General features: G+C 41.9%; 1 protein-coding gene across 1 annotated transcript in view; it reads left to right on the top strand.

The window, feature by feature from the left end:
* Positions 1–26,960, top strand: part of PGBD5 (piggyBac transposable element derived 5) — an 84,584-nt gene that overhangs the window by 17,718 nt on the left and 39,906 nt on the right. Inside the window, 1 exon segment of the mRNA XM_034765134.1 lies at positions 21,004–21,431. Coding sequence (XP_034621025.1) covers positions 21,004–21,431 — 428 coding nt within the window.

The raw sequence follows: 26,960 nt of genomic DNA, 5'->3' as shown, positions 1-26,960 counted from the left end.
AGATTGATGTAAGTGGTAATGTAGACTTGCCTCAAGATCCTAGGCATGTACTCAGGTGGCTAGCCTGAGCCATTGTGGCTACACTGCTCTTTTTAGCACGCTGGTTCAATCAAAGCTAGCACATGTAAATCTACATAAGCTGGAAATTACACCTCCCAGCTGCAGTGTAGACATACCCACAGTCACCAAACTCCTGAGATGTAGGAGCCATCACTGTCTCTCTCCTTATGCATTTGTGTGAGTAAAATGTTCATGGAAACTGAATATGGAAGGGGCACAGGCTTGACCAGCACAAATTTAAGTGATGTCAAGTATCAGAGGGGTAGCCGTGTTAGTCTGAATCTGTAAAAAGCAACAGAGGGTCCTGTGGCACCTTGGAGACTAACAGAAGTATGGGGAGCATAAGCTTTCGTGGGTAAGAACCTCACTTCTTCAGATGCAAGAGATGCAATACTTCTGTTAGTCTCCAAGGTGCCACAGGACCCTCTGTTGAAATTTAAGTGAAATACTCATGGACATCTGTTTGGGTTATTGTCCCAGTTCTAATATTTGCATTTTTATAGGCATCACCTTTGATATTTTTTAAAGGTGTAAAGTAACACCTTTCAGTAGAAGGTGTGGGTACAAATGGAGGAGTTGATATTTCAAGATCTACAGCTGTAAGGAAAATCTGTAGAGAAAATTCATGCTTGCTGAAGAACATGACTGAGAGATAATGGATTACTTAAGCTTGAGATGAGTAAACAAGATGCACTGATGTGATAAGCATGTCATAAGAACCGCAGGGAAGAATGCATCTCCCTGACCCTACCCTGGAAATATTCTAGTTTCTTAAATTTGGGACTGGCTGATACCAGACTGCGAAGACCATGGCGTTGGTCCTGCCCAGGAGCGCAATGTTGTCACTTCCCACTAAACATCATGGGAGCAGGGGTATTCAGACCTGAAAGGATACATGTAAACCATTGTTGGTGTGACATGGGAAATGCTACCTATTAACAAGGAGGGAACCACATCCAAGATGTGTGAACAAGCTGTTGGCATTGAGGTGAGGCACTTACTTTTTATTTTTGTTGACTATTATCCAATTTTAAAAAAAAATCATTGGCAGGAAGTTAGAGAACTGTTGTTTAACCAGGAAATTTCTTTGTGAACATTCCACTAAGCAACTGAAAGAAAGGAGGGGAAGGCACAAAGACACAAATCTCAGCTATCCTATAAGAAGAGGGTTAGCGGGCTAGTTCCACCAGGCATAAAAGCAGGACAGTCCCTGTGAAGCTTTGTATTCTTTTATATTGATTTACCATGACTTCCCTGCCAGGCTATTCCTGCACACATTGACTTGAGCTGGGGGAAGTTTAACAAGGGTAGGGAAGCTTGGGTCTCTGGCTACTTTCAATTCTATGATCAAAAGATATTTAAAACCACTTCAAAAAAAGGAAAGGCAGCTCCGAGGGGGGGAAAAGCAAGGATTCATCACTGGGAACCAAGGGGGCACCGCATCTCCATTATCCTTGCTGGAACAGCAACAACATATTCTGCTGTTACTTCCAGGGGACAGGCATTTGAGACCTTGGACTTCTCTGATAGATGGGAACTGACTTGACGAAGGAAGTGTCACATTGAGAGGGTGGAAGGGGCGTTCACCATCGTTTGTTCTAAAATTCTGAGATCTACAGTAGTTCATATATGCTGGTAACAAGGAAAGGAATTTTTTTACACCGTGGGAGTAATAATTCACCTGCTTACATAAACCTAAGCTGTTTGTTTTAAATGGGAAAAATTCTAAAATGAGTTTGATGCTCTAAGACAGAGTGAAGATGTAGCAGAGAAAATAGTCTTGCAGATGAGAAAATCATTCTTTTAAGTAAAAACAACAAGGAGGCCGAAGAAGTGAGGTTTTTTTACCCACAAAAGCTTATGCCCAAATAAATTTGTTAGTCTTTAAGGTGCCACTGGACTCCTTGTTGTTTTTCTGGCTACAGACTAACACGGGTACCTCCTGATACTATTCTTTTAAGTGGCACTAAAAACCAAAATTCAAAAGACTGGACAAAACTGAATTGAGATCTGCAGTTTATCAACATCAGTTGTCACTCCTCTGTCATAGGATGTTTTATTGGACTAAACTACTGAAACACATTCATTTTTTTTTCCCTCATCCACTTCCACAAGTAGCTCCTACTATGTTTTTTTTTAAAGCCATCAAAATTGCATTAAATATTTCATAACTAATGTCTTTAGTATTGTATGCGGAGTGCAGTAGTTTACTTGTGGTACAGTCAGCTGTATACTCCATTGTGGGGAAAAGCAGAGAGGGATGAAACCTTTTATCTTACCATGCAGTGTAATGTAGACTTTGAAACAGAAAATAATGGGGATATTTCCTAATTTTTTTTCTCTTTCAATTATGGAGCTCAGCCACAGGCAGTTCATGACTTCTTCTGCTTTGTGTGTGTGTGTGTGTGTGTGTATCTTTCTGCTGGTTGTTTGACACAAACCCCCAATCTTCAGAAAACTGGCATATTTAAGTAGGCGCGCGCACACACTCTCTCTCTCTCTCATATTGTGGACATAAGGGGGAGTTGGTACCTTGCATTGTTTTTGAGCTGCTGTAAACAAAGATCAGAGATGAGATCTAGGGCCTAGATCCTCAAAGGTTTTTAGTTGCCTAAACTTCCGTTGAGTCAATGGGAGTTAGGCTCTAGTCTTCAAGGGTATTTAGGCACCTAAGTCCATATTCCCTGTGGTTTGCACAGGAGAGCCTTTCTCCGACTGGTCACTGGATGTTAGTTACTCAGCACAAATTGGGCTTACCATCCATTTATCTGAGAGTAAACATTTGATTCAAAGCAAGAACCATGGAAGCAGCAGTTTCAAGATTAATTGACTCTTACTAGTAGAAGGCTAAGTTGCCTGTACTCCCCATCACTCAAATAACACTTAAGGGGATGATGCTTACTAGAGAATGGAGGCTTCCAAGAAGGTGTGGCAGCCTTTGCAAAATGCAGTGTTGGGGAAGGGGGAAAGGGGATAGAGAATAGAGGGGATGAGAAAGCAAGGAATTGAAAATCTAGGGAAGACAAGTCTGGGAGTGGATAAGAACCAGGCAGTAGAAGAAGAGAAAAGTGAGGAGGGTGGATGACTAAAAGAGGAAGAAAGAGGCAAATCCTATTATCATTCATTTGGGAAAAGGATAAACTGAAATCCTGATGAAAATGGGACTTGCCTCCACTCCTGCAGGAAGTCAGTGGCAGAGTAAAATACCACCATTGGCTCAAACTCCCAGTCCCCTGCTCTGCATATTTGCATTCATTGCTGTTCAGGCAGTTCCAAAGAAAGCATCAGCTGATTTCATTCACCACCTAAGAGAAAGACATTGCTTGCTTTCTAGGTGGTGATCAGAATTTGCATGGCGTAATATCTCCTAATCATAAAATTTCCAGGATATTTACTTCACGCTGAGTAAATATGCTTTTCTAAAGTAGAGCCTGAGATTGTAAACAAGCCTTAACAAAGAAGAAATCTTAAAAATTTTCCCTTAAGACACCCAAACTGTAAATACAATTAAAAAAAACAAACGCCACCACACCATTTTCATGATTAAGGTGAACATTTTACTTTCACAAAAGTTCAGGACATTCAAATCAGTATTTTTGCTGTGAATACCAGATTCAGAACCTTGAATCTGAAATTTCAATATTTTTGTGTAATTAAAAATTTCATCTTAACATTCCATTAATGTTGTCCCTGACCCTTATATAATTTTGAGAGATGGAGTCCAAGTCACGAAATTTTGATCCAAATTTCTCCAAAGTTTAACTCAACTCAATAGAGAGACAGACACCAGTTATAAAGTTCAGGTGTGAATCAAGAGGTGAATTTCTGCAGAATTCAGATCTAGAGGTTCAGTTTGGGTGCATCCCTAGTAAAGATGAAAAGTATATCTGTGTAAGTGTGTCCTCTCCTGAGTAATAACAAAGGGAAAACTGGAAAAAACACAATGGGTACTTACCAGTTGTAAGAGAAAGATGCAGCCAGTAAGTGCTGACCTTCTGTCACACATGTTTCCATCTGCAGATGTCCTACACCTATGGGTATAGAGAAGGAAATTACTATTAATTATAACTAGCCTCACTAAGGATCAGGGTTCCCTGTGCTAGGCACTGTCCAAACACATGGAATTTCCACTCTGAATATTTTACAATAAAAGACTTACTAATCTAAATGTGTCTAACTGCTGATACAACACATGCCATCTTACCTTCACAGGCCAAAGGAAATGAAGCTTTGGATTTCAGCGTGTTTATAGGGGCAAAAAAGATGTGTGCCATGCTCTTGGCTCTACTGCCTTAAGCCTCTTAAATGCCCTCTCTCCTTCCTACTGGGAGAGTATCACTGATCGGCCTCTCAGAGTTGGTAAGACAACTCCCACCTGTTCATGCTCTCTGTATGTGTGTATATATTTCTCCTCAATATATGTTTCACTCTATATGCATCCGAAGAAGTGTGCTGTAGCCCACGAAAGCTTATGCTCTAATAAATTTGTTAGTCTCTAAGGTGCCACAAGTACTCCTGTTCTTTTTGAGGATACAGACTAACACGGCTGCTACCCTGAAACCTGGCACTTTAAAGAGTTCCCTCAAATCTCTCATTTTAATGTGCCTATTTCATGAAGCACTTGGAAATCTCTAGTACAGTGGTTCTCAGCCAGGGGTACACGTACCCCGGGGGTACTCAGAGGTCTTCCAGGGGGTACTCAGCTCACCTAGATATTTCCCTAGTTTTACAACAGGTTACATAAAAAGCACTCGCCAAGTCAGTACAAACTAACATTTCACAGACAAGGATTTGTTTATACTGCTCTATATACTATACACTGAAATGTAAGTACAATATTTATATTCCAATTGATTTATTTTATAAATATATGCTAAAAATGAGGAAGGAAGCAGTTTTTCAGTAACAGCGTGCTGTGACATTTGTCTGATATTTTTTTTTTTTTGTAAGCAAGTAGTTTTTAAGTGAGGGGTAATTTGGGGGTACACAAGACAAATCAGACTCCTGAAAGGGATACAGTAGTCTGGAAAGGTTGAGAGCCACTGCTCTGGTACATACGTTATTTCTGTAACTACTACAACACTCATAATGAGGGATGTGTATTGCTTCCTTCTTTTACAAGCTGCTAGACATTGCTGTTTCTGCTATTGTGAATCCAAAAGGAGCGTAGGGAGCTTCAAACAATGTGGGTTTGGGGCCTTACTTGGTCACCGTGTTGGCAGTCTACGCAGAGAAGGAAAACATTGACTGGACATGGAATTTGAATCTCAGTTGACATGATCTGTCTGAGTCCGAGTTGGGACATGTCAGCAGGGCAGTGTGGGGAAACTTGTCCTGATGCTGCCTATCCTGTGCTTCTTGGCACTCCAGAATTGTCAGTCCTGAGCCCTTCACCAGCACTGTACTCAAACATTCAAGGGGATGTTCCTTGCTGTTGCATAAACTGCATGTTTTGTGAGTGACATGATTTCCTTTTCCAATCTCAGCAATGTAGCATAATTGAAATTGGGTGGGAGGGAGCGGATGGTGGGTCTAAAATGACAAGCCATCCCTTATAAGAGAGGTCATTGAGGGTACTGTAAGATTTCCACTCCTCATGAGCTTGTCGCCATGGCCCAGCCCCCTCTCTGATGGCCCTGTGACAGCTTTGCAGTGCAGCCGCAGCCTCTTGACAGAAGCGCCATGACAGGTGCTGATCAGTTATGCCTCCTGCACGCAGTCACTGGAAAGAGGTTGCAGAGGTGGTGCTCTGTTGCTGAGGGAATCGGATGCTATTTCTAGACACGGCTCTGTCTTCACCCTATGGCTTGACAATGATTTGTGTTTTCCACTCTCTGTGCAATTGCAACTCCCCAAAAGCCTCCCCCCAGGAATGTGACTGCGGTAAACATGCACACTTCGCCATGGATTTACCATGTGCATGCCAAAAGCGTAGGCTGCAGCTCACTGGGTGCAGCAGTGCCTCTGCACTGATAATTGCACCTCTTGTACATTTAAAAAAATCATTGAAGAAAGGCTGTTTCTTCTTATTGAGGAATGATTAATTTAGCATTTAGCAGACTTAGTGGAAAGACGAAGCAGTCAGCTGTGCAGGACTCACTGTGCATTCCATGTGGTAAAAGGATTAAGAATGTTTACATGGATGGTATATAGGAGGGATTGGCAAACCTGTTTGACCACTCCAGGATTGTGAGTTCAGAAGTTCAAACAACCCACATGGCTGGGTTTGTGTTCTGTGAAAGAGAGAATGGGAAAAGCAACAGAGAGGTAGAAAATCCAATGGGAAGAATAGGGCAAAAATACAACAGAGAGCGTACCCAATGAAAAATGCATCTAGAGATTGGGGAGGAGAAAAGGAGCAGGGACAGGGAGAATACGCACACATTCACACAGAGTACATAGAGCAGGCTTTGCAGGTGCAACAGGGTGGGGTTATCTGGGCCAAGAGCTGCTCCTTAACCCTTTCATCTCCGTTGTGGGGTTCGTTTATCTGATTGCAGAGATGATTACTTTTCTTTCCCTAACAGAGAGCGCGCACACACGCTTCTCTTTAGCTAGACAAATATCTTTGACTTGATTCCCCTGTAGGAAAAATCATGGATTTAGAACTACAGAAAATCTCATGACCTTAAACTAGTTTGAGAGGCTCACAGCAGAGATGGTTCAGTCGTCAGCTGAGGATGCCAGAGGTTCAAGCATTGGGTGAATGTATTTTATACTTATGAGCTCTCAAGAGAAGAGAGAGCCCTATAATGTCTCCGTCCTCCCCCCCCCGTAGGCAACCTTCAAGTTCCAAGAGAAGCTTCATCCTCTGATTTCTGTGCCAGGTTTGGAATTTCCTCAGTTTTACTACACAGTAGCAAAATCCAGTGTTTGGGGGATGTTTGGACTGAGCTTTTGATTCAGGTCCTCATCTAGTTCTAACACATGATGGTGCTTGCACTGCTCCAAATCTGTCTCTCGCTATTGTGAAAGTCTCACATTCCACCCCACATCAGAGCATGTAAAATTGAAAGGGAGCGCTGACAGGTACTTTGGAGATCTGAGGCTTGGTCTACACTACAGAGTTAGGTTGACGTAAGGCAGCTTATGTCAACCTAATTATGTCACTGTCTACACTACAATGCTGCTTCTGCCAAAGTAAGTGGCCCGCTACACTGCTGTAATAACTCCATCTCCATGAGAGGCATAGCACTTATGTCAGTGTAGTTAGGGCGAGACAGTGTCTGGTGTAAACACTGCGTTACTTACATTGGCTGTTGGCTGTCAGTCCTGAATGGGGCTGACAGCTCACCTTCCCTTCCTCCCTCCTTCCCCGTCAGCTGGGTGCTGGGCTCACAGCTGGGCCCCACTTGCCCTGACGCTGACAGTTTGAATGCCAGGCTCACAGCAGTGTTCCCCCCCGTAGCTGTCAGCCAGGCACTGGGGCTCATTGCTGGAGCCCACCTGCCCTGGGGTGACAACCTGAGCTGTGAGCTGAGCTCAAATTTCACAGCACAGGAACCTACCTGCAGTGAAATTGACATTCTTGTCAGTTTCACAACTCCAGCTGTAAGCCCCCAGCAGAGACAATAGCAGCTTTGAAACACACAATGTCAGTTTCACTGCTGGTAGGCTCCCTACTGTGAAACTGAGCTCCATGCTGGGCTCACAGCTAAGGCTGTCACCCCAGGTCTGGAAGCTGTGAGCCCCGCGCAGCTGTCAGTACCCCCACACTCTAGCTGTCAGTGCCGCACTTCAGACCGTGCAAGAGCTCCTGATGAGGACGTGCACGACGGCAGAAGGAAGGTAGTGTGGACACCAATAGCCAACTTAATTACTACAGTGGCTGTAGGTCAACCTAACTGAAGTCAAATTAATTTTGTAGTGTAGACAAGCCCTAAGTCTGGCTAACTAGTATTGTTGCTTAAAAAGATAGAAACCCCAGTTCTAGTTAAAACACTGCTGAGATGTCTGGATTTTCAATTGATTTTACTCCAGGTGATTTGCATGGAGTTTTTTAAAAATCAATTTGTGAACAAAGCCCCATGCAATTCCCTCATGAGATTAACTCACAGCAATAGGTCCTGTGGCACGTGTGTTTTGCATGTAAATGTAGGCGTTAACCTCAAAGCTTTCAGCATCTCATTACATGGGTCACTCCCTCATTGACTTTTATTTATGAATGACAAATTAAATGTCCTGGTCCATGGCATGGAAAACGGTGTGCCATTTCCCTTCTTCACACATAACTCTCCTTTGTAAGCAGGGTCCTAATAATGAGCTGGGAATGGCTGATTGGGTGGATTCTTTAATAGTTACAGAGTATTAGTAAGTGACAGGTTTGTAATGATTCTGGTGAATGATGAGCTGTAGAATTGAATATATTGCTTCTTGGTTCATATTTTTCCCAGGAATAACAAGCCTGTAGGTACTTCATGTCAGTAAGTGCTCACAGATTAGATCCTTCCCATAAGGGGATATTTCCAATCCAAAGCAGTATATGCTGGGGATTTAGCTGTGAGTCCCCTTAATCATAATGGGAGTGACGCTGCTATAAATACCTCTGTGCTGCTTTGAAGATTTATGCCACATAAACCTACACACATCAGGCTGTAGGTGCAGCTCTGGAACAGCTTTGTTTATGGTCTGTTGAAAGCAGTAGTAGAGCTACTGTATGAAGTTAACCTTTCGAAAGTTGCCCCTAACCTGTTAGGTACATTCAGATAGATTACGGTATGTCCGCTGGACTGCCAGATGCAGCAGATGTGTCCTGATATTGGAGTGCATTGGGGTGTTAATAAAAAAATGCAGCAGTACAAAAAGGTGAAATGGAACATCAGTTAAAAAATAAAAGCTGAAGCTTAGTTGACCAGGAGTATATTTTCCTAGTCCTGTATCCAAATATTGATAAATGCACAAAGTACAGTATAAGATGTAAGCTGACACACATAGTATTGGTTTTAATGTCAGCCGTGCTTCCTTAAGCTTTGTTTGTATAATGTTACCCATAAATCCTTGTGCACAGGTGGTGGGAGGATAGATCCTGTTTGGGTGCTGATAATATTGATTGGCAGCTCTCCCACTAGAAATAAGCTATACATATAATTAAAGACATCAGCGTTATCAGCTGTGGGCTTTTTGTTCCTTCCAACTCACTGGTCACAGCATGAAGGTTTTGTTTGTTTTTAAAATGGTAAACACAAGGAAATATATTTAATTAAATGTTTAGGTTCTGGCTTAAATCCACAAAAGAAAATAGTTATATGAAAGACTGCCACAGAGCACCTTTATCCCCATCCCTCATGCTAAGACCATTTGGTGGCATATAGCTTAACACACAACCTATGACAATCTTTTGACTGAGAGCCAAAGCTATTACCCTCAGCAGCCCAGTCTTGTTCCCATTGACTTCATTGGGTGCAGCAGCAGACCATAGATGGATATTTGTTGGCCCATCTGAAGGGAGCTGGCGTTCTAAGTCTAGGTCTTAGTGAGACCAGGCAAGGAATGGGCAGCGTGGAGGCTCAATGGTGAGTTGGGGAAGTTGCTTTTACCATTACCAGTGGGATTAAATAGGGCTCTCACACACATTCAGTAAAGAGAAAAATTAGCCTTGTGAGCTACATAGTAGGGGTCGGATTCTCCACTTACCTATGTCAGGTTTACAGTTTAGACTTCAGTAGAATCCTAGAATATCAGGGTTGGAAGGGACCTTAGGAGGTCATCTAGTCCAACCCCCTGTGCAAACCAGGACCAATCCCCAGACAGATTCTTCCCTAGATCCCTAAATGGCCCCCTCAAGGATTAAAGTCACAACCCTGGGTTTAGCAGGCCAAGGCTCAAACCACTGAGCTATCTCTCCCCTATTTTATGCTGCCATAAGTGAGAAGAGAATCAGGTCCTAATATCTGGCAAAGAACCAGAATTCATTGTAGTAAGTCATTTAATCTAACACATCCTAGATTATTTCATTTTGCTGTGGAGGTAAGAGGCTGAAATGTAGCCATCTTTAGAACTGAACCAATGCTGTCCATATCTTCATGCAATGTTATCTTTCAGGGGGAGCTAGAGAATCTAAACATGCAGTTTTGCATTCAGCTTTAACCCACAATAACCAGCTCTAAATTCTTTTTATGGGTAGTACTCAGGATGCCATGTATGGATCACTTTATTGCTAGCGCTACAAAGGAAACAATCAGGTTTATTGCTGGGGCGAAGGGGGGCAATTCACTGGAATATGCTCTGAACAGTTCTTTATGATGCCATTACAGATGCGGAATGGAAGCATTGTGTCAGAGAGCCATTTACTTTTGGAGTTTTAGCAGATGCAGTCAAGTCATATTTCACTAAGTAGTTTGAAACAAACTTAAAACCAAAAGTATATTGTGGCAGGGCAGGATGGGAACTGCAAGGATATAAAATAAGAATTTCCAGGGGAAGTTAATCTAGCATAGATTCTGGTGGAGGAAAGATTTACCAGTTCAATAGAACTACATGAATTTATGCCAGCTGAGGATCTGGCTCCATGTTTATAAAATATCCAGCATGATATTCTAAAAACCAAACCGATTTGGACACCCTGCTGCTTAGTCTCGAGAGAATGGGAGAAACCTCTGAAATACAGTAGAGTGAAATGCAGCAGAAGAAATAAACCCTCTTTAGTGTTTATAATCTATAGTCACGCAAATTAAATTTCCCATTACCTGATAATGTAAGAGTTACAAATGGATGAATGGACTCATGTGAACTCCTCCCAAAGTACACAGAACAGGGTGGGTTGGAAAACTGAATTTCTGTTCCACAGGAAATTCTGACATTTCAAAGTTTGTTTCTATGCTATATGAGAACATGAAACCTATTATGTAAGAGCCCAAATAGGGATTTGTTCTTGTCTTTACAAATCACACGGTCTTCTGTCAAACACCAGCATAACTTTTCATCCATTATTTAAGCTTCAGAGGTGGAGAAGGTTTGGGATCCTATCAGTGCCTAGCAATATACTGTGACAGGGTGCTAGTTGTAACACCCTGGTCACTGAAGTTGCTGGAGCCCAGAGAAGGATGCAGGCTTACTTGGAATCAATCAACCTGTTACTGGTGGGATTGGATTACTGACACTTGGTGGCAGTTTTTGAGGTAATTGGCTTTGTCAAGGTTCCTTCCCCACTCTGAACTTTAGAATACAGATGTAGGGACCTGCATGAAAACCTCTAAGCTTCTCTACCAGCTTAGATCTGCTTTTGCTGCCACCACTCCCAATGTGCTAAATCCCTTCCCTGGGTAGCCTTGAGAGACTCTTCCACCAATTCTCTGGTGAACCCTGATCCAAAACCCCTTGGATCTTAGAACAAGGAGGAATTAATCATTTCCCCCCTCCCTTCCCTTTCCCCCCACCAATTCCTAGTGAGTCAAGATCAATCTCCTTGGATCTTAGAACAAGGAAAAAAAATCAATCAATCAGGTTCTTAAAAAGAAGGCTTTTAATTAAAGAAAGAAAGGTAAAAATCATCTCTGTAAAATCAGGATGGAAAATAACTTTACAGGGTAATCAAACTTAGAGCCCAGAGGAACCCCCTCTAACCTTAGGTTCAAAGTTACAGCAAACAAAGATAAACCCTCTAGCAAAAGGTTTATTTATAAGTTGAGAAAACAAAGATAAAACTAACTGTGCCTTGCCTGGCTGTTTACTTACAAGTTTGAAATATGAGAGACTTGTTCAGAAAGATTTGGAGAGCATGGATTGATGTCTGGTCCCTCTCAGTCCCAAGAGCGAACCACCAAAACAAAGAGCACAAACAAAAGCCTTCCCCTCTCCCCCCAAGATTTTAAAGTATCTTGTCCCCTTATTGGTCCTTTGGGTCAGGTGTCAGCCAGGTTACCTGAGCTTCTTAACCCTTTACAGGTAAAAGGATTTTGGTGTCTCTGGCCAGGAGGGATTATAGTATGGTACCCAGGAGGGCTCTTACCCTTTCCTTTATAGTTATGACAGGCTTTTTAATGGGAGGAACAGGAAGTAAAGGGGAAGGAAAGAAGGTCTGTGAAAGGCTTCTTCTGCTATACACCCATGTTATGGCCTGTCCTGGTTTGAAACAGGGTTGAAGATGCATGCGGTGTGTTTGTAAGCAGTGCTGCTCTTCGGGTAGCTGAAGAAGTGCCCTGTGACACGTACCTTATGAAATCTTTTGCTCTCAGTCTATAAACTCTGTTGGTGAGTTATTAATGGTGGGAAGGTAATTATAACTGGGGGAATGATGTCAAATAGTGATTTTGCATGTATGAAATTCATTAGGCTTGTCTAAGCACATGCTCTCAGATTGCTTTCCTGGCCTTCTTAACTAAGTAAATAGAGAAATAGTAATTTATTCAACAAAAAAAATGTGAAATTCCAATGAATTATCTGCTGAAAGTCATTTGCCTGTCAGTGCTGGGGGACTGATCATTGAGGCCCCAGTCCTGTACTGAGCCCCAGTGAAGCACCTGCACATGCTGAGTGGGGCTCCATACAGATGCAGGGAACCATGTCTGCTATTCTCATTTGTAAGATCAGGGCCTAAATTGTTTCTTTTTTGTATTTGTTTTCCTAAGCCTCCTAGGATGCTTTACTATTTTTACTATTTGGTAGGCAGCTGCAGTAAGCATTATTAAAGCCAGAACTCACTCACATAGTACACCTCTACCCTGATATAACGCGACCCGATATAACATGAATTCGGATATAACGCAGTAAAAGCCGTGCTCGGGGGGGGGAGGGGCTGCGTGCTCTGGCGGATCAAAGCAAGTTCGATATAACATGGTTTCACCTATAACGCGGTAAGATTTTTTTTGCCTCCCGAGGACAGCGTTATATCAGGGTAGAGAGGTGTATAAGGGCTAGGGTCTCTCATTTACTCCTGAATCAGGTCTCCAGTGTAGCTTTCTCTGCCTTTGCTTTCTCACTGTCTTCATGTCTGATTCTGCCCCCCCTCCCCCCGCCCCATTAAGGAACCATTGCCCTGTTGATTGGCTTTGAGAAAGACATTACTTCCACATGCAAAGTATAAAATTAAGCCAACTTGTCCTGCAAATTGTTGCTGTTGCTGATTTCATGTGGTACCTTATCTGAAAAAGGTAGAGGTGTGTGTGTGTGTGTGTGTGTGTGTGTGTGTGGTGAGGGTAAGAGAGAGAATTGTATTTTGATGCAGAAGGTTTGAATTTTCCATATATTGCAACATGCGCTTTTAAAAAAGTGGAATGCACCAAATTAAGAAATATTGTCTGCAATATCTGTTTAAGCTTTCTGTATATTTGTCTATGACAATTGATGGGATACATACTAGATTTCCAAAAGATGCCTATTAAGGCCGCATCCTTCAGCTGGGCTTTACATAGGTGCAAAAGTTTGTGCTACTGAATCTGATTGTAGGATGGGGGTCTGTCTATATGTGAAGTTGTAGACTCAAGAATGCGCGCACACACCCCACCTCAAAAAAACAACAACAAAACACCTTGGTGCAATGGCACTGCTGTTGCATTTGAAAATAATTTTAAGATTGAGTTTGCAAATGGACATGTATATGTCCATAATTATTTCCCTAATATTCACTCTGAATATCTAGCCCAGGACTCTTTTCAGTGTAATAAAGTCCCATTTATTCAAAGATAATAGAGGATTTCTAATTTTTCAGCTAAATAAGATTTTGGATAAATAAGGACTCCTCAGTGCAAAAGATACAAATCTGGAATTGTGACCCAATTTCATATAACTTTTGGATATGTGTGGCTCAAGTAAATGAGGTTCTGCTGTAACTTGTAATTACTTCAAGGTGCAAATCCACTAATCAAGGCTTATTGCACAGTTTGCTCCCTCTGGAAAATACATGTGTGCTTAAATAGATGGTAACAATTAACTAAAGAAGCTTGCCCACTTATCTTAGGCTGGTCATTTCAGCATGTAACAGGTTTTGTGGTGGTAAAGTTCAATTGTGCTTAAAAAAAAAAAAAAAAGCCCTCTAAAAGCATCCTTGTAGGGTTCCATATTTTCATTGGTAAAATATGACAAACTATTTTTTTTAAAGACAATAGGGTTGGACAGATGGCCTTGCAAATGACATTTAGTCAACAACTATGTTGACGTGTAAGCCAGAAATGAACTCAGTTCATTCTTCCGTAGCTGCGTGGGTTCTGCATGGCTGACAGTAGTAGAATCTTATTTTTTGTCACTAAAGAAAGCAAATAGGACCCTGTGTGAGCACAGAGAGCAGATCTGTTGAGTAAAATGATGTTGCTTTTACATAATCACTTTTCAAGGCAGAACCCCACTTTAAGTGACAGCTATTGAAAATGTAATTACACACAAAATTGACTGTTTTGTGCTCCTGACTGCATAACCAGCCTCCTGAAAATGGAGCCCAATATATACATACTGTCAATATTCCCATGTCTCAGGGACAGAATATTTCATCTTCATAAAGCCCTCTACCATATGAACATATCTTTTGCCCCTGCTCCCAGCCTGCTTCTCCTAAGGGCAGGGATTACAAAATTGCCTCTCTCATCACCCCTTGTAGAGTGCTTAGGTCCTAGTGCTGAATGCAATAACTAATACTCCGGGGGGGAATTCCAAGCCTAAAAATTCCGCACAGAATATTTTAAAATTCTGCATATTTTATTTGTCAAAATAACACAATATAATCATGCCAGCTTCAATTATTTTGGTAATTTATTTCAAAATACCTAGTAGCAAGTATGCATGTAACACTACAGACAGCAAAAATAAAATACAAGAAATGGTTTTTGACATTTCTTACTAGGCATATTAATACAGGACTTTGAGTAATAATTCATTTACACTATTATACAGAACTGTATTTTCCACAGTCCTCAGAAGCAGAGCAAAGGCTTGAGGGAATGGAGGAGCTGAGGGAGAGAGAAGGAGCCTGGGAGTGAACCTGGAAGGTTGTTGGGTATGGGAGGGAGAAATATGGAACAGGGTTGTTGGGTTTTTTTGCGGGGGTGGGAGGGATTGTTTGGGAGTTTGGGAGCCTCCCCCTGCAGACCCAGGCTGACCCCTAGCCTCTCCCATTAAGGCAGGCACATTTGCACATGTCCCCAGGGCCGTCCTTAGGATTTATGGGGCCCTATGCAGTATTATTAAACTGGTGCCCTATGCCCAACGCGCTCAGCCCGTGGGGGGGGAGGGACAAGACAGTAAAGGATAGCGAGCCGCCTGGCCCACCTGACAGCAGTGGAGAGTCTCAGTACCCCGCAGAGACCCCTGTACCTTCTCTCTCACGCAGAATACACAGTGCCAGCGCATTCGCCTCTGTGAATATGGCCCCTGTCTAAGGATACTTTGTAGTAAGGGCAAGTCAGCTGTCCTGCTGAATACAACATTAAATGTTAAGGAATACATGATGCAGCTCTTCTGTTTTATATTTTCTTAATCGGTATTTCTAAGCTGATTTTGTATTTTAAATGTACTCTTAAGCCTTCATAAAGTAATCATTCCAGATTACTACATATTTAATTCACTGAAACAAAGACATTTTAAATTAATCAGTCACAGAGGTTTAGTGTGTTCATAATAATATTCATTGCTTTTAGAAAAAGGGAACACTAATTTACTTTGTGTGATCTCCATAACAATATATATGTTTATGAAATTTCACCAACTTTAAAAAATGTTTCCAAAGATTTTAGGCATAACAGAGGATTTTATATCTTACTAAGGTACTGATTTCACTGGAGGGTTCTCTTAAAACTAGTTAATCAAATAGTCAGAAGTAAAGAAAGGGAAACTCGTTTGTCCAGCTATCTGGAAGGAAAGGGGTGTTGTCCCTTTAAGGGCTCTCTTCAACGGGGTGGGGGGGGTGAATGGAGAAAGGGGTGAACAGAAAGGACAGGAAGACTTTGGAAGCAATTTTTTTGTACTAAAGTAATTAAAATTAAAATGTGTATTTTAGATAAGGGTGGTCTTTTGAAGGATTTATTTTAAAAACTACATATCTGAAGATCCAAACATTTAAGGCTAAAGACGAATACTCAGATTGTGCATCGAAAAAATCTATGCAAGGATTTTTTAGAGATGTGATTTTATAATCTTCAGCAACACGCTAATGAAATATTTTTAAAGCAAATTTTAAAGTAAGGACCTGTAGACTAACATGTTCTGAGTAAATATTACAGTAATGCACAACTGTTTTTGTTTTGTTTGAATTTTTCAGTAAATTCAGAAACTGACAGTATATACCTGGGAGTTGGCAAATGCTGTTAAATGGCTTCATTAACACTTTAATGGCTCTTTAACAGTTTCAGTGTTGTGCTAATAGGTCTGGCAAACTGGAAGACTTTTACTTTTAAGTTAGGTTTCAGAGTAGCAGCTGTGTTCCCCGAAAGCTTATGCTCTAATAAATTTGTTAGTCTCTAAGGTGCCACAAGTACTCCTGTTCTTTTTACTTTTAAGTTACTAGATCCCCTCCGGAGGAAAGCTCACCAAGCTGCAGCAGCTAGCCTGCAGGAAGGGTCAGAACAGGGATAGGGATAGGAAAGGCGGGAGGGTGGCTCTCTAGGGGATCTCCAATTTTTTGGGTGCCCTATGCTGCGTATGCCTCAGGATGGCCCTGTATGTCCCCATGTATCCTTGAACCCCCTCACTCTCTCTTGTCCTCATGTGGCCCTTCACTCCCACTCTCACTCCCATTCAGTCCCTGGCTCAATGCTATCACCCCACTAGCTCCTGTACCTCTACCCCCGTCTCTCCCACTATCCCTTCTGAACCCTAGTCTGTGTGACACCTCAGCAACACCGTGTGCCCCACTCTATCTGTTCCCCCATATCTTGTGCCTCCTCACCTGGCCCTGCTGGCAGGGCGCAGTGAGGAAAGCAGGCTCTGCCCTCCCTCTCTGAGGCTGGCTGCTCGGGCCCATGAGCCTGCTGCCCTCTCTTCTGGTGCCTTCTAGTGGGCAAAAGGTGTAAATGCAACTTCCCTTTACCTCCCCGTCAGAATCACGTATGCTGCAGGGCATATTAATTCTGCGCTTGCACAGTGGCACAGAATTCTCCCAGGAGTATAACTAGGCGAAAGTTCTTATATAAGTCATGTTATCAAAGAGCCATATCTAGTGGGCAACAGTGAAGCTTAATCAAGTGATATCCAAAAGAAAATGTAAACGTTTTCATAACACCTCATCGATCCCTTTTCTCTCTCTCAGCTGCTTGGCGCTGCCCTTCCTTTGCAGCTATCCTAAACATCAGCCTGCAGGTAATTCCTGAGTATCGCATTCTGGGGTGCAATCCAAACTAGTTAGGTGTTGTCCTGACCTGCCCTGCAATCTTGGGTGCCTCACAATGCTTTGCTGCTGTAGCTCTCAACTTGGGTTGCTCACAATCAGCCCACCAGCATGCAGGTCAAACCCTGAGTTTTTATGTATAGCCACAGCCCTAATCCAGTAACTCTGACCCCAGCAGCCTGTCAGTAAGCACCAGATACACTCTGGCTTCCTGCAGCCTTAGTTACTACCTGCAGGGTGACCCCGACACACTCCCAGTCCCAATTTCTCCTCAAAAACGTGTTCTGCACTGTCCACCCCTTTCATGGACAGTTCAGATGTTATAGGTCCCTGGCTCCTGTAGGGAGTCAATATACCACAGTTTGCTACTTTAATTGGGGTTACCAAAAAATGCAGTTTATACACCAATGCTGGATTAGTTTTGATTAAATAATAAAACAAGTTTAATTACAAAGAGTACAAGCGTGAGGTATTGAAGTCAGAAATGATTATAAGAGAAATAAAGAGAAAATGCTTTTTAGTAACTAAACTTAAATTAGACCTAGTTTAAGGTAAAATCCCTTCTCATGTCAGGATCTGCCCCCAAAGTCTAAAGGGCTGGTTTCTTTGTCATCTTAGGTGAAAGAGTGAGCGAGAGAGTCCATGGGGTGTTTTTGGCCCTCACTTTTATAGTCCTGTCGCCCTTTGAAATACATCTTCCTGAGAGTTCTCCAAATAAAGTTCCTGCTAGCTGTGAGGATGGAGACAGGGAGCCTTGTGGTGAAAGAGATTCCATGTTGTTGTTTGCTAAAATGCAGATTGATCTGCGCCTGCTCGTTGGCTACCAAAGAATGGCCATTTGACCAGTGATTGCCAATCAGCTTTGATAACACCTGGGTAGCTTGTCCTTTGTCTTTGAGAAACAGGTTTATGCCCCCCTTTTCCCCCCGACTTGTCTGGTAAACACATTTCAGTCATAATTTCAGTTTATGGTCATAACTTTACATATGTTTCACCATGATATGATTGACCAACAAGTTGTTAGATTTCAAATGATACCTCAAGGCATATTTTGTACAAAGATTATTACAATGGTACGTACGGTGCGAGTACAGGGGTGCATTCAGTCACCCTATGGCACTGTGCTCTGTGACTTGTACTTTGTGATCCTTTGTAGTCCAATTTGCCTTATAGAAATCGTTACACTCTGGTTTGGGCGGACAGATATACAGAACTTTGATATACAGAACTCCTCTGTAACCGGCTTTATTATGATAAAGAGAACAGCAGTGACTGTTATAGTCTGGGTTACGTAAATGTAGCCATTATAACTCCTTGTTCTCAGTTACATCCGAAAAACATGCACCGTTTATGATGAACGTTTCCACTTGGTCTCTGCACAGTGTACTGATTTTTTTCCTGTTTTGGTAAAGTGTATAACAGTTCAGCTGCTGATAGGTCTGCACTATTTTGCATACAATATAATCACCTACTAGAATATAAAATTCTACCTATATTATTAGCTTTTCTCATAAAATAAGTTCACTTTTTCCCCCTGGCATTTCTTCACTCTTGATAGCTTAATTTTGCAACCTTAACATTCTTTGTCATTTTTGATGGAGTTAGAATATTCTAAATATTCTATTGTTTACTAGGAAATAATTAAATAGCTTGAGCTTAACACAGACTGCAGCCGAAACAAGGTATATAAAGCAAACACAACTTGATGCCAAGTTAGCCCTTGATCTTAGTTATTGCCAAGTTAAGAGGAAGCCTTCAAGGAGAAATCCAGGGAGTACAAACCATGCAGTCCAAAACCAAAAGAGGTTTTAATGAATCTTTATGATCCAAAGCCACAGGACTTCACACTTCTCTTCTTCGAGCCTTTGACATTCAAGCTGAATCAGGACCCAAGTAGTCACATACTGCAAGGAAAACACTTTCCTGTATTAACCAGAATTTCAAATGCTAATGTCTGCTCAAAAGTCATTAGCTGGACAGGAGACTGTACACATGCTAAGGGTGTAGGAGACATGGTACTGAGTTAAGAACCTAAGGCTCATAACAATAATCAGCATGCTTTCGGGATACCTTGTATTTTTTTTTCCTGTTAGAATAAAATAAAGGCTTGAAAACTTTCCATTTTCTCTGCAGTTCAGTCAAAAAACAAAGTAACTAGAGGGAGGAAGTGCAAGGTTTATCCTTTATGTGGGTGATGTGCTGAATAAGGAACATATCTCAACAAGAATCGTATATAATGCAAGATGGAAAAACTTGTCCATATGGTGTTTTAGTTTGTTCTACAAAGGCCTGATCTTGCTCTGATTGAAATCAATGACAAAATTCCATAGATTTCAGATATCAGGGGGTAGCCTTGTTAGTCTGTATCTACAAAAACAATAAGGAGTCTGGTGGCACCTTAAAGACTAACAGATTTATTTGGGCATAAGCTTTCGGGGGTAAAAACCTCACTTCTTCAGATGCATAGAGTGAAAGTTACAGATGCAGGCATTATATACTGACACATGGCGAGAAGGGACTCCCTTCTTGCCATGTGTCAGTATATAATGCCTGCATCTGTAACTTTCACTCTATGCATCTGAAGGAGTGAGGTTTTTACCCCCGAAAGCTTATGCCCAAATAAATCTTAGTCTTTAAGGTGCCACCAGACTCCTTATTGTTTTCATAGATTTCAGAGGGTACTAAATCAGATTCACAGATACCATGGCCTAGATACTGTGGTGATTTATGTAATGTTGCACCAATGTGTATGTAATAACCAGCAAGGTGGTGGTAATAGCATCCAATGGTAACACTGAAAAAGACAGAGGGCTGATAGTGGACAGCAAATTTGACAGGCGCTTGAAATGCAGTATAAGAGCAAAAAAAGCCATTCAAGTTTTGACTGCAGGGGAATTATGTCACCTTGCATGGAGGCAAGAACCTCTCTCAATATGGCTGTCATGTGCCTGATCCTAGAATATTGCATTTGTGGTACCATCTTCTTTAGAAGATAGACAAACTGGAGAGAATTCGGAGAGGAGCAATGACAACAATTGGGGGCTAGGAGGACCAATATATGGGGAAAGATTAAGAATGCTATATATGTATAGCTTGGCTTAGAGACTAAGGCGATGTGTACACTACAGCAATGTAACTACAGCTATGCCAGCATAACCCTGTAGTATAGACACCGCTTTCAGTGATAGATAGTAGCTAGGTCAATGGATGCATTCTTCCATCCATCTAGCCGCATTTACACTGGGGGTTAGATCGGCATTGCTCAGGGGTGTGGATTTTTCACATCCCTGAGCACTGTAGGTATGCTGACCTAAATTTTAAGTGTAGACTAGGCCTAGGAAGGAATTGAGTCTATAAATAGCTGAAGGGCATAATACTGAAGAGGGAGAGGAACTATTTAGAGTGATATATGGGGTGTAACCAGAAATAATTTATATGAAACTAAGTTGAATATTAGGAAAACTTTTTTGACACAGATCGTTTATTCGGTGGGATAGCCTAACAAGGTAAGTGGCCCAAATTCCATCACTTGGGACTTTATGTAAAGACTAGACAATGTACTGTAGGAAACTCTCCTGCACTGGCTGAAGCAAGGGATTGGATGATCTAATAGTTGTTAGTTATCAATCTAACTAACCACTATGATGAATAGTTAATCAGAAATGAGCTTGTTTTTTTCCCCACTTTTGTTCTAGGTCCAACCCATAAAATGCCCCCAACTGCCAGTGCCATGGACTTTTTTCAGCTCTTTGTCCCTGACAATGTACTAAAGAACATGGTGGTACAAACCAACATGTATGCCAAGAAGTACCAGGAGAGATTTGGCAAAGATGATGCCTGGATGGAAGTCACGCTAACAGAAATGAAAGCCTTCCTAGGCTACATGATCTCAACAAGCATTCACCACTGTGAGTCTGTCCTCAGCATTTGGAGCAGTGGCTTCTACAGCAACAAGAGCATTGCGCTGATCATGACACAGCCACGGTTTGAGAAAATCCTGAAGTACTTCCACATTGTGGCCTTCCGTTCCAGCCAGATGACACACGGCCTCTACAAAATTCAGCCTTTTCTGGACTCTCTGCAGCATGGCTTTGACTCTACTTTTAGGCCTTCCCAAACCCAGGTAAGAATTAACTTATTGGCAGTTGAAATCTTAGCTTGCTACATACTCTAGGTTATTTACCAATGACCATTAATACCGAAACTGCAGAGGAGTTGCCTGTAGAGAGAGTTAGACATTACAGTATGAAGACACAATGCAGTGTGACTATGACTTAGTATAAGTGGCACTTTCTTAGCTCTGAGCATCTGCTCTCTTGAGCAAGAATCTGAGAGGCTTGCAACTCTCGAAACAATAGAAGTTGCAGGTGCCCAGCCACTTAGGGTTTGGCTCTGTCTCTTGAGCCATGTTTCTTTGCCTTACTGATCAAAACATGTTTTCACTGCTGTTGGCCCTGCAGCGATGGATCTTATTGCCTGCATGCTGACAAAAATGTCAACCAAGTTCTAATTGTGCACTCTTTATTATTGGTGCTGGTGTAGGAGGCAGATAGAACTCAACTGGATTTTTAGATTCCAGGTTCAGGTTGCAGTGAGGGAGGGGGGGACTTCAGGCTTGTAAGCTGAGCAAGTTTCATATAAGACATTGAGAAACCAAACATGGAAACCTGTGCTATTATTGTTACCGTTACGTATCTGATTGACACATAATCTGATAAATAACCAAATAAACCAAGATCAAGGAAATGTAACTTAAAATACTCGCAACTTATATCATTTACTCTCCCATCCATGGCACAAAATGTTAAATATGGCAAACAGCTCTGTGGACGATTCTATTTCCCACCTACGGGAGTTTAGGAAAATAATAATAAAACAAATGTAATTCAAAATGTTCTACGTGAAATACCTTTTAATCAAGCTCATGCTTTCAGGGCGCAAAGCTGATCTATTGTGGAGAGCAGCAAAAGGACATTCTTTCTTGTCTGTTTCATGTGCTATAGTATTGAAAAAAGAGATGTGTTATAAGAGTGTTTGCCCTCCTCTGAAGCATTGGGTATTGGCTATGATCAGAGGTAAGATACCAGACTAGGTGGATGTATGACCTGACCCGGCATGGCAAATCTTATCTTAAAATACTTTGCCATTGAAGTGTGGCTAAAAATAAATAGAGCTGAGTAGCAAATAATGGACATTTGCCTATTTTGTAGGGGAAGAGGGAGATACCAGCCACCCATTGTGGCTGTAAAATTCAGGACAGTGCAGCAGCTCAGTCCAAACATTAATCAGTTTGAGGTAGGAGCCATGAGCTAGAACCCTCCATGTTAGGCTACGCCGTGTCGCTGATGCCAAGGCAAAACAGCAAATCAAACACAGAAAACATTCTGAGGAAAGGGCATCCCACCCATTGACGTCAGTGGGTGCGAAAATCAAGGGCTTAGAAGCTTGATCACAGTGTTTGTAAATGCTCGGAGCGCTGGATTCCTGTGGGACATTTGAAAAGCACAAATCCCATTAGCAAGTAATGTGACTCCCACATATACCTTTCCCCCTACAAAGTCTGAAAACTTAATCAATAGAATCACCTGTACCATGTTTGCGATGACTAAGCATCTGAATCTCCACATGCAGTCTGTATATTTGTGCTCTGTTTTGTACAGAGACTCTTTCCCCCCCCCCCTTTTTTTTTTTTTTTTTAAAGGTGACCGCCATTCTTAGCTCCCATTTCCCCCACCCCTAGGCTCCCTTGTCAATGTGTGTATTGATTTTTATAAAGCATCCTTCAGCCATATCAAGCTGAACATCAAACACCAAAAATAATTAGACACGAGAGAGAGATTTTAAGTCTGTTCTTAAAAATAGTAAGACAATCACAGGAATAAGTATCTTACTGGAGTACAATCCAGACCTGATCCTGCAAAGGGCTGAGTGTTCTAGCTCTCTGTGGAGTCCAAAGGAATTGTATACCCAATATCCTGAGGGACCGGGGCTCCACCAGCTTGAAGCAAGAGAGCGGGGAAAAAACCTCTAACTGGGAATCACCCAGGGTGCAGATGGTATAATTAAGGTTAAGTGTCAGATCCAGAATGTAAGGGCCAAGTGAAAACATAAATACTAATCCTGTTGAACAGATACAAGGGGAAATGGCAAGAAAGAGCTCATTCTGATGGGCGGTTGGATGTGTCCTGTTTATAGCTATGGCAGTTGTATTGTGGAAACACCCCCCCCACCACCACCACTTTTCTCTGATCCAGGGATTTTTGGAAAACTTTGGGGGGTGGCCATTTTGTGCCTAGGGGTTTTTATTCTGTCACTTGTTTCTGGATGGTTTGAGTTGACATTTCCTGAGGCAGCCAAGGTAATTGTGCGTCCACCAGTATGTTTTCATTGGCTGGCTTTAATTAAAAAAATTGGTATCCAAGCTGCAGCCTTCTTATCCATATCTGGATTTCTAGTATTCCCAAACCAGTGGTCCCCCAAATCAGGGGTTTTGGCACAGGCCCATCTCCTGTCGGTCCTCTCCCCCCTACCCCCACCTCCCCAACAGATGTGTGTTCTTACCTTTAAATTCCTTTCTGTTGCTTTGATTGGATGGTTTGTGTAATCAATGCTAAAGTTGTGGTGCTTGTCACCTTCTTGTTGCTAGTCCACAGAGGCTTGTGAGTCTGGTACAGCCTTGGAGTTATGAAGCCTGGGTTCTTTAGCTCCGGCAGTAAAGGCTCATGCTTGAGGTCATGCCTTCAATTCCTGCTGACGATAACCTATCCAGGGGCATCATATTACATGTGTTATTGGGGCAGCTTACCATTCTTCAGAGACCCAAATTCCTGTCTCCTCTCCCAAAATCCACATCATATATTTTTAAATGAATGCTAAACTTTTGCATGCTCTCTTTTGAGGTGCATATGCCACAGAAGACATCACACTTGGAGATTTTGTGAACTCCTTTTGTACAAGGGGATGGGGAAGCTAATATCCAAAGTTGAAGAATGAGGTAAACAGAGCATGGTACTGTGGCAGGAGTAGTCAGCACGTGGACCGTGGGCCAAATCTAGACACCCCCCCAGATACTTTTGAACATACAGTGAAATCTTATTTACTTATTATTGTTATTGTTTTTTGTATTCTTCTCTCTGGAGTCTGGACTTTGACAAGAAATTTGGACCTTGACAAAAACTAGTTAATTACCTCTGTACTATGGTATATTTAGCATATGATAATGCAAACAGAAATGTACATAGAGGAAATAATACCCCTGCCCCAGGTTGGGAAGTTTATTTAAAGTACAGAACCAATTAACAGAGAGCCAGATCCTGTTGTTGTTCCATTAGCTTCAGTTACACAGATTTTAAAGCAGCTGAGAATCTGGCTCACATTGTTTAGGAGGACAGGAGAATTTCCTTGGTATCCCATCCCTCCCCAACAAACGCATGTAAAGAAATCACTGCCTTTATCTGGAAAAGCCAGCGGGAAGGGGGTTTGAGCCTCAACTACTGGGGTCAATGCTTCATCTGTTGCCACTTGAGTACACGTGTTTTTTTTAGTGGACCTGTGGTACTATTATGCAGTGCAGATTCAACCCACTAGAGGATGTGTGTACATGTACACCCCCCTTACCTCCCCCACACACTTCACAATACTAAACAATAGCCAGTTTAAGAGACTAGAAAAAGGGAAATAAATAACTGATCAACCCCCCTTTTTGTCATCCCCCCCTTTTTTAGGAAGGCTTCTAATTGAATATAAGTTTGTACCAGATGTTTAAGTGAGATGATGTTGGGCAAGTCACAACCTCTCTGTATCTGTTTCCCCATTTGCAAAATATGTATAAATATCCACCTCAAGGGAGTGTTGAGAGAATTAATATTTGCAATGTGCTTTGAGATCCTCAAATGAAAAGTTGCTACAAACGTGCAAAGTGTTGTGTATACTTAAACTATACGTTGACTTGATCCTAAAGGAAGAAGAAGGTTCAGTCATTTTGGGATAACTGGCACTAGGTGGGCTGGCAACTGCAGCTTCCCCAAAAGCCAGGAGAATTTGCATGCCTCTTCACGTCTGCATCTATATTTATGTAGGTAATCTGTACATTTTGCAAGAGTGCTTTCAGATGGTGCCGTGAATGTTTTATGAGCCATTAAAACCTGGAGTGTGTCTAAATGAAGTCATGCAGCAGCCACGGGCCTGAGAACATGTGTGCCTCTTCTGGGTTGAAGGAATGATGTCTTAACCACTTTAATTTTTGAGAGACAAGTGGCTACCTCTGAGGTGACTTTACACAGGGGTGTGCCATATCTCCACACCCCCTCCCCCCCCCATGTTTAATGCAGCAGTGGCATTGCAAGAAAAGTGCCCTGATTTTTTTTATATAATTAAATGCATACAGATGAATACACCTGTTAAATTGAAGTTGAATTGTGTGTGTGCACACAAAATAAAAATATATAAGACTGACACAGGTTGATAATTTGTTTTATTTATTTTTTATCGTCCAGAAAGGGAGATATGTAATGGTTATAGAGTTCCTGATCCTCCACAGTTACCAGAGAGGACCAAGATGTGTTCCAGGGGGTGCTTCATAAAAGAGGGACTTCCTAGTCCTGGATTTCTATAGTTACTGTTTACGGCATGGCTCTTGGTGTTTGTCCTCACACTACACAACTGTGCATACCTTCATTGGAAAAACCTGGGCCACAGTGGCGGCCCAAAAGGCAATAGGAGTTATAGGAACACTCTTCTGTAAGTAACTCCTGGAGCACTAAAGGAACTCCACCTTTGTAAAGAATTCCACACAAAAAATTATGTTAAAAGAAATATTAAGATTGCCGAGTCAAACATTCGAGGTAGGAAGTGCCGGAATTAAGGTTGCCTGTGGACTGTCAGGTCTGTTCGATCTTTCTCTGAGGCCTCCAGGACTAGCCACGGTCAGAACCGTGTACTAGATGGATCAATTATCTTGTTCCAGTATGGAAACTTTTTTATGGTCTTGTTTAATAGAAGCCATTTGCAACCAGTGCAAATCTTTGAAAATGTGTATAGTGTCCCACCTTCATGTCTTCGTTTCCACTCAGCATGACTATTGTACCTTCCTTTTTACAGCCTTCCCACATCCCAGCACACACAGAATGCTACTGCTGTTGTTCATGCACACTTAAAGGAGCACAAACTATATAATCCACATCCTCAGATAGTTCTACTGGCTCCCCATTCATGCTATGTTGCTGGTGCAAAATTGCCCCATTTTTAAACACACCATAGACTTGCTCCAGTCTGCATCATAGAACTTACCTCTTTATATTCCTGTCCCTGCTCATCTAGCCCCAGCTTCCTGTCTGTCCTTGCACCAGTAGCAGTGAGATTCTGTGAAAGAGCCTTCTCCTCTGCAGTTCCTAGCATCGGGAACAAAATTCCTTCATCTCCATCTTTTCTCAAGTGGCTTCAGATAGCATCTTTATCTCCCTTGAGTACCTCTTTAATTTCTCTCCCCCTCTGCTGTTTATTTTTTGCTCAATAACTGTCATTTAAACCTGCAAAATACTGTAGGATATAATTGGCACAAAAAACGCTCTGCAAAATAATATTTTATGAATAAGCATGTATTTGAAGTTCTCATTGGATAGTTTCACATTATAAATCACCTGGAGAGGCATAT

The sequence above is a fragment of the Trachemys scripta genome, chromosome 3 (assembly GCF_013100865.1).
Source record: "Trachemys scripta elegans isolate TJP31775 chromosome 3, CAS_Tse_1.0, whole genome shotgun sequence".
NCBI classification, from domain to species: Eukaryota; Metazoa; Chordata; order Testudines; family Emydidae; genus Trachemys; species Trachemys scripta.
This window is presented reverse-complemented; position numbering and strand designations above follow the sequence as displayed.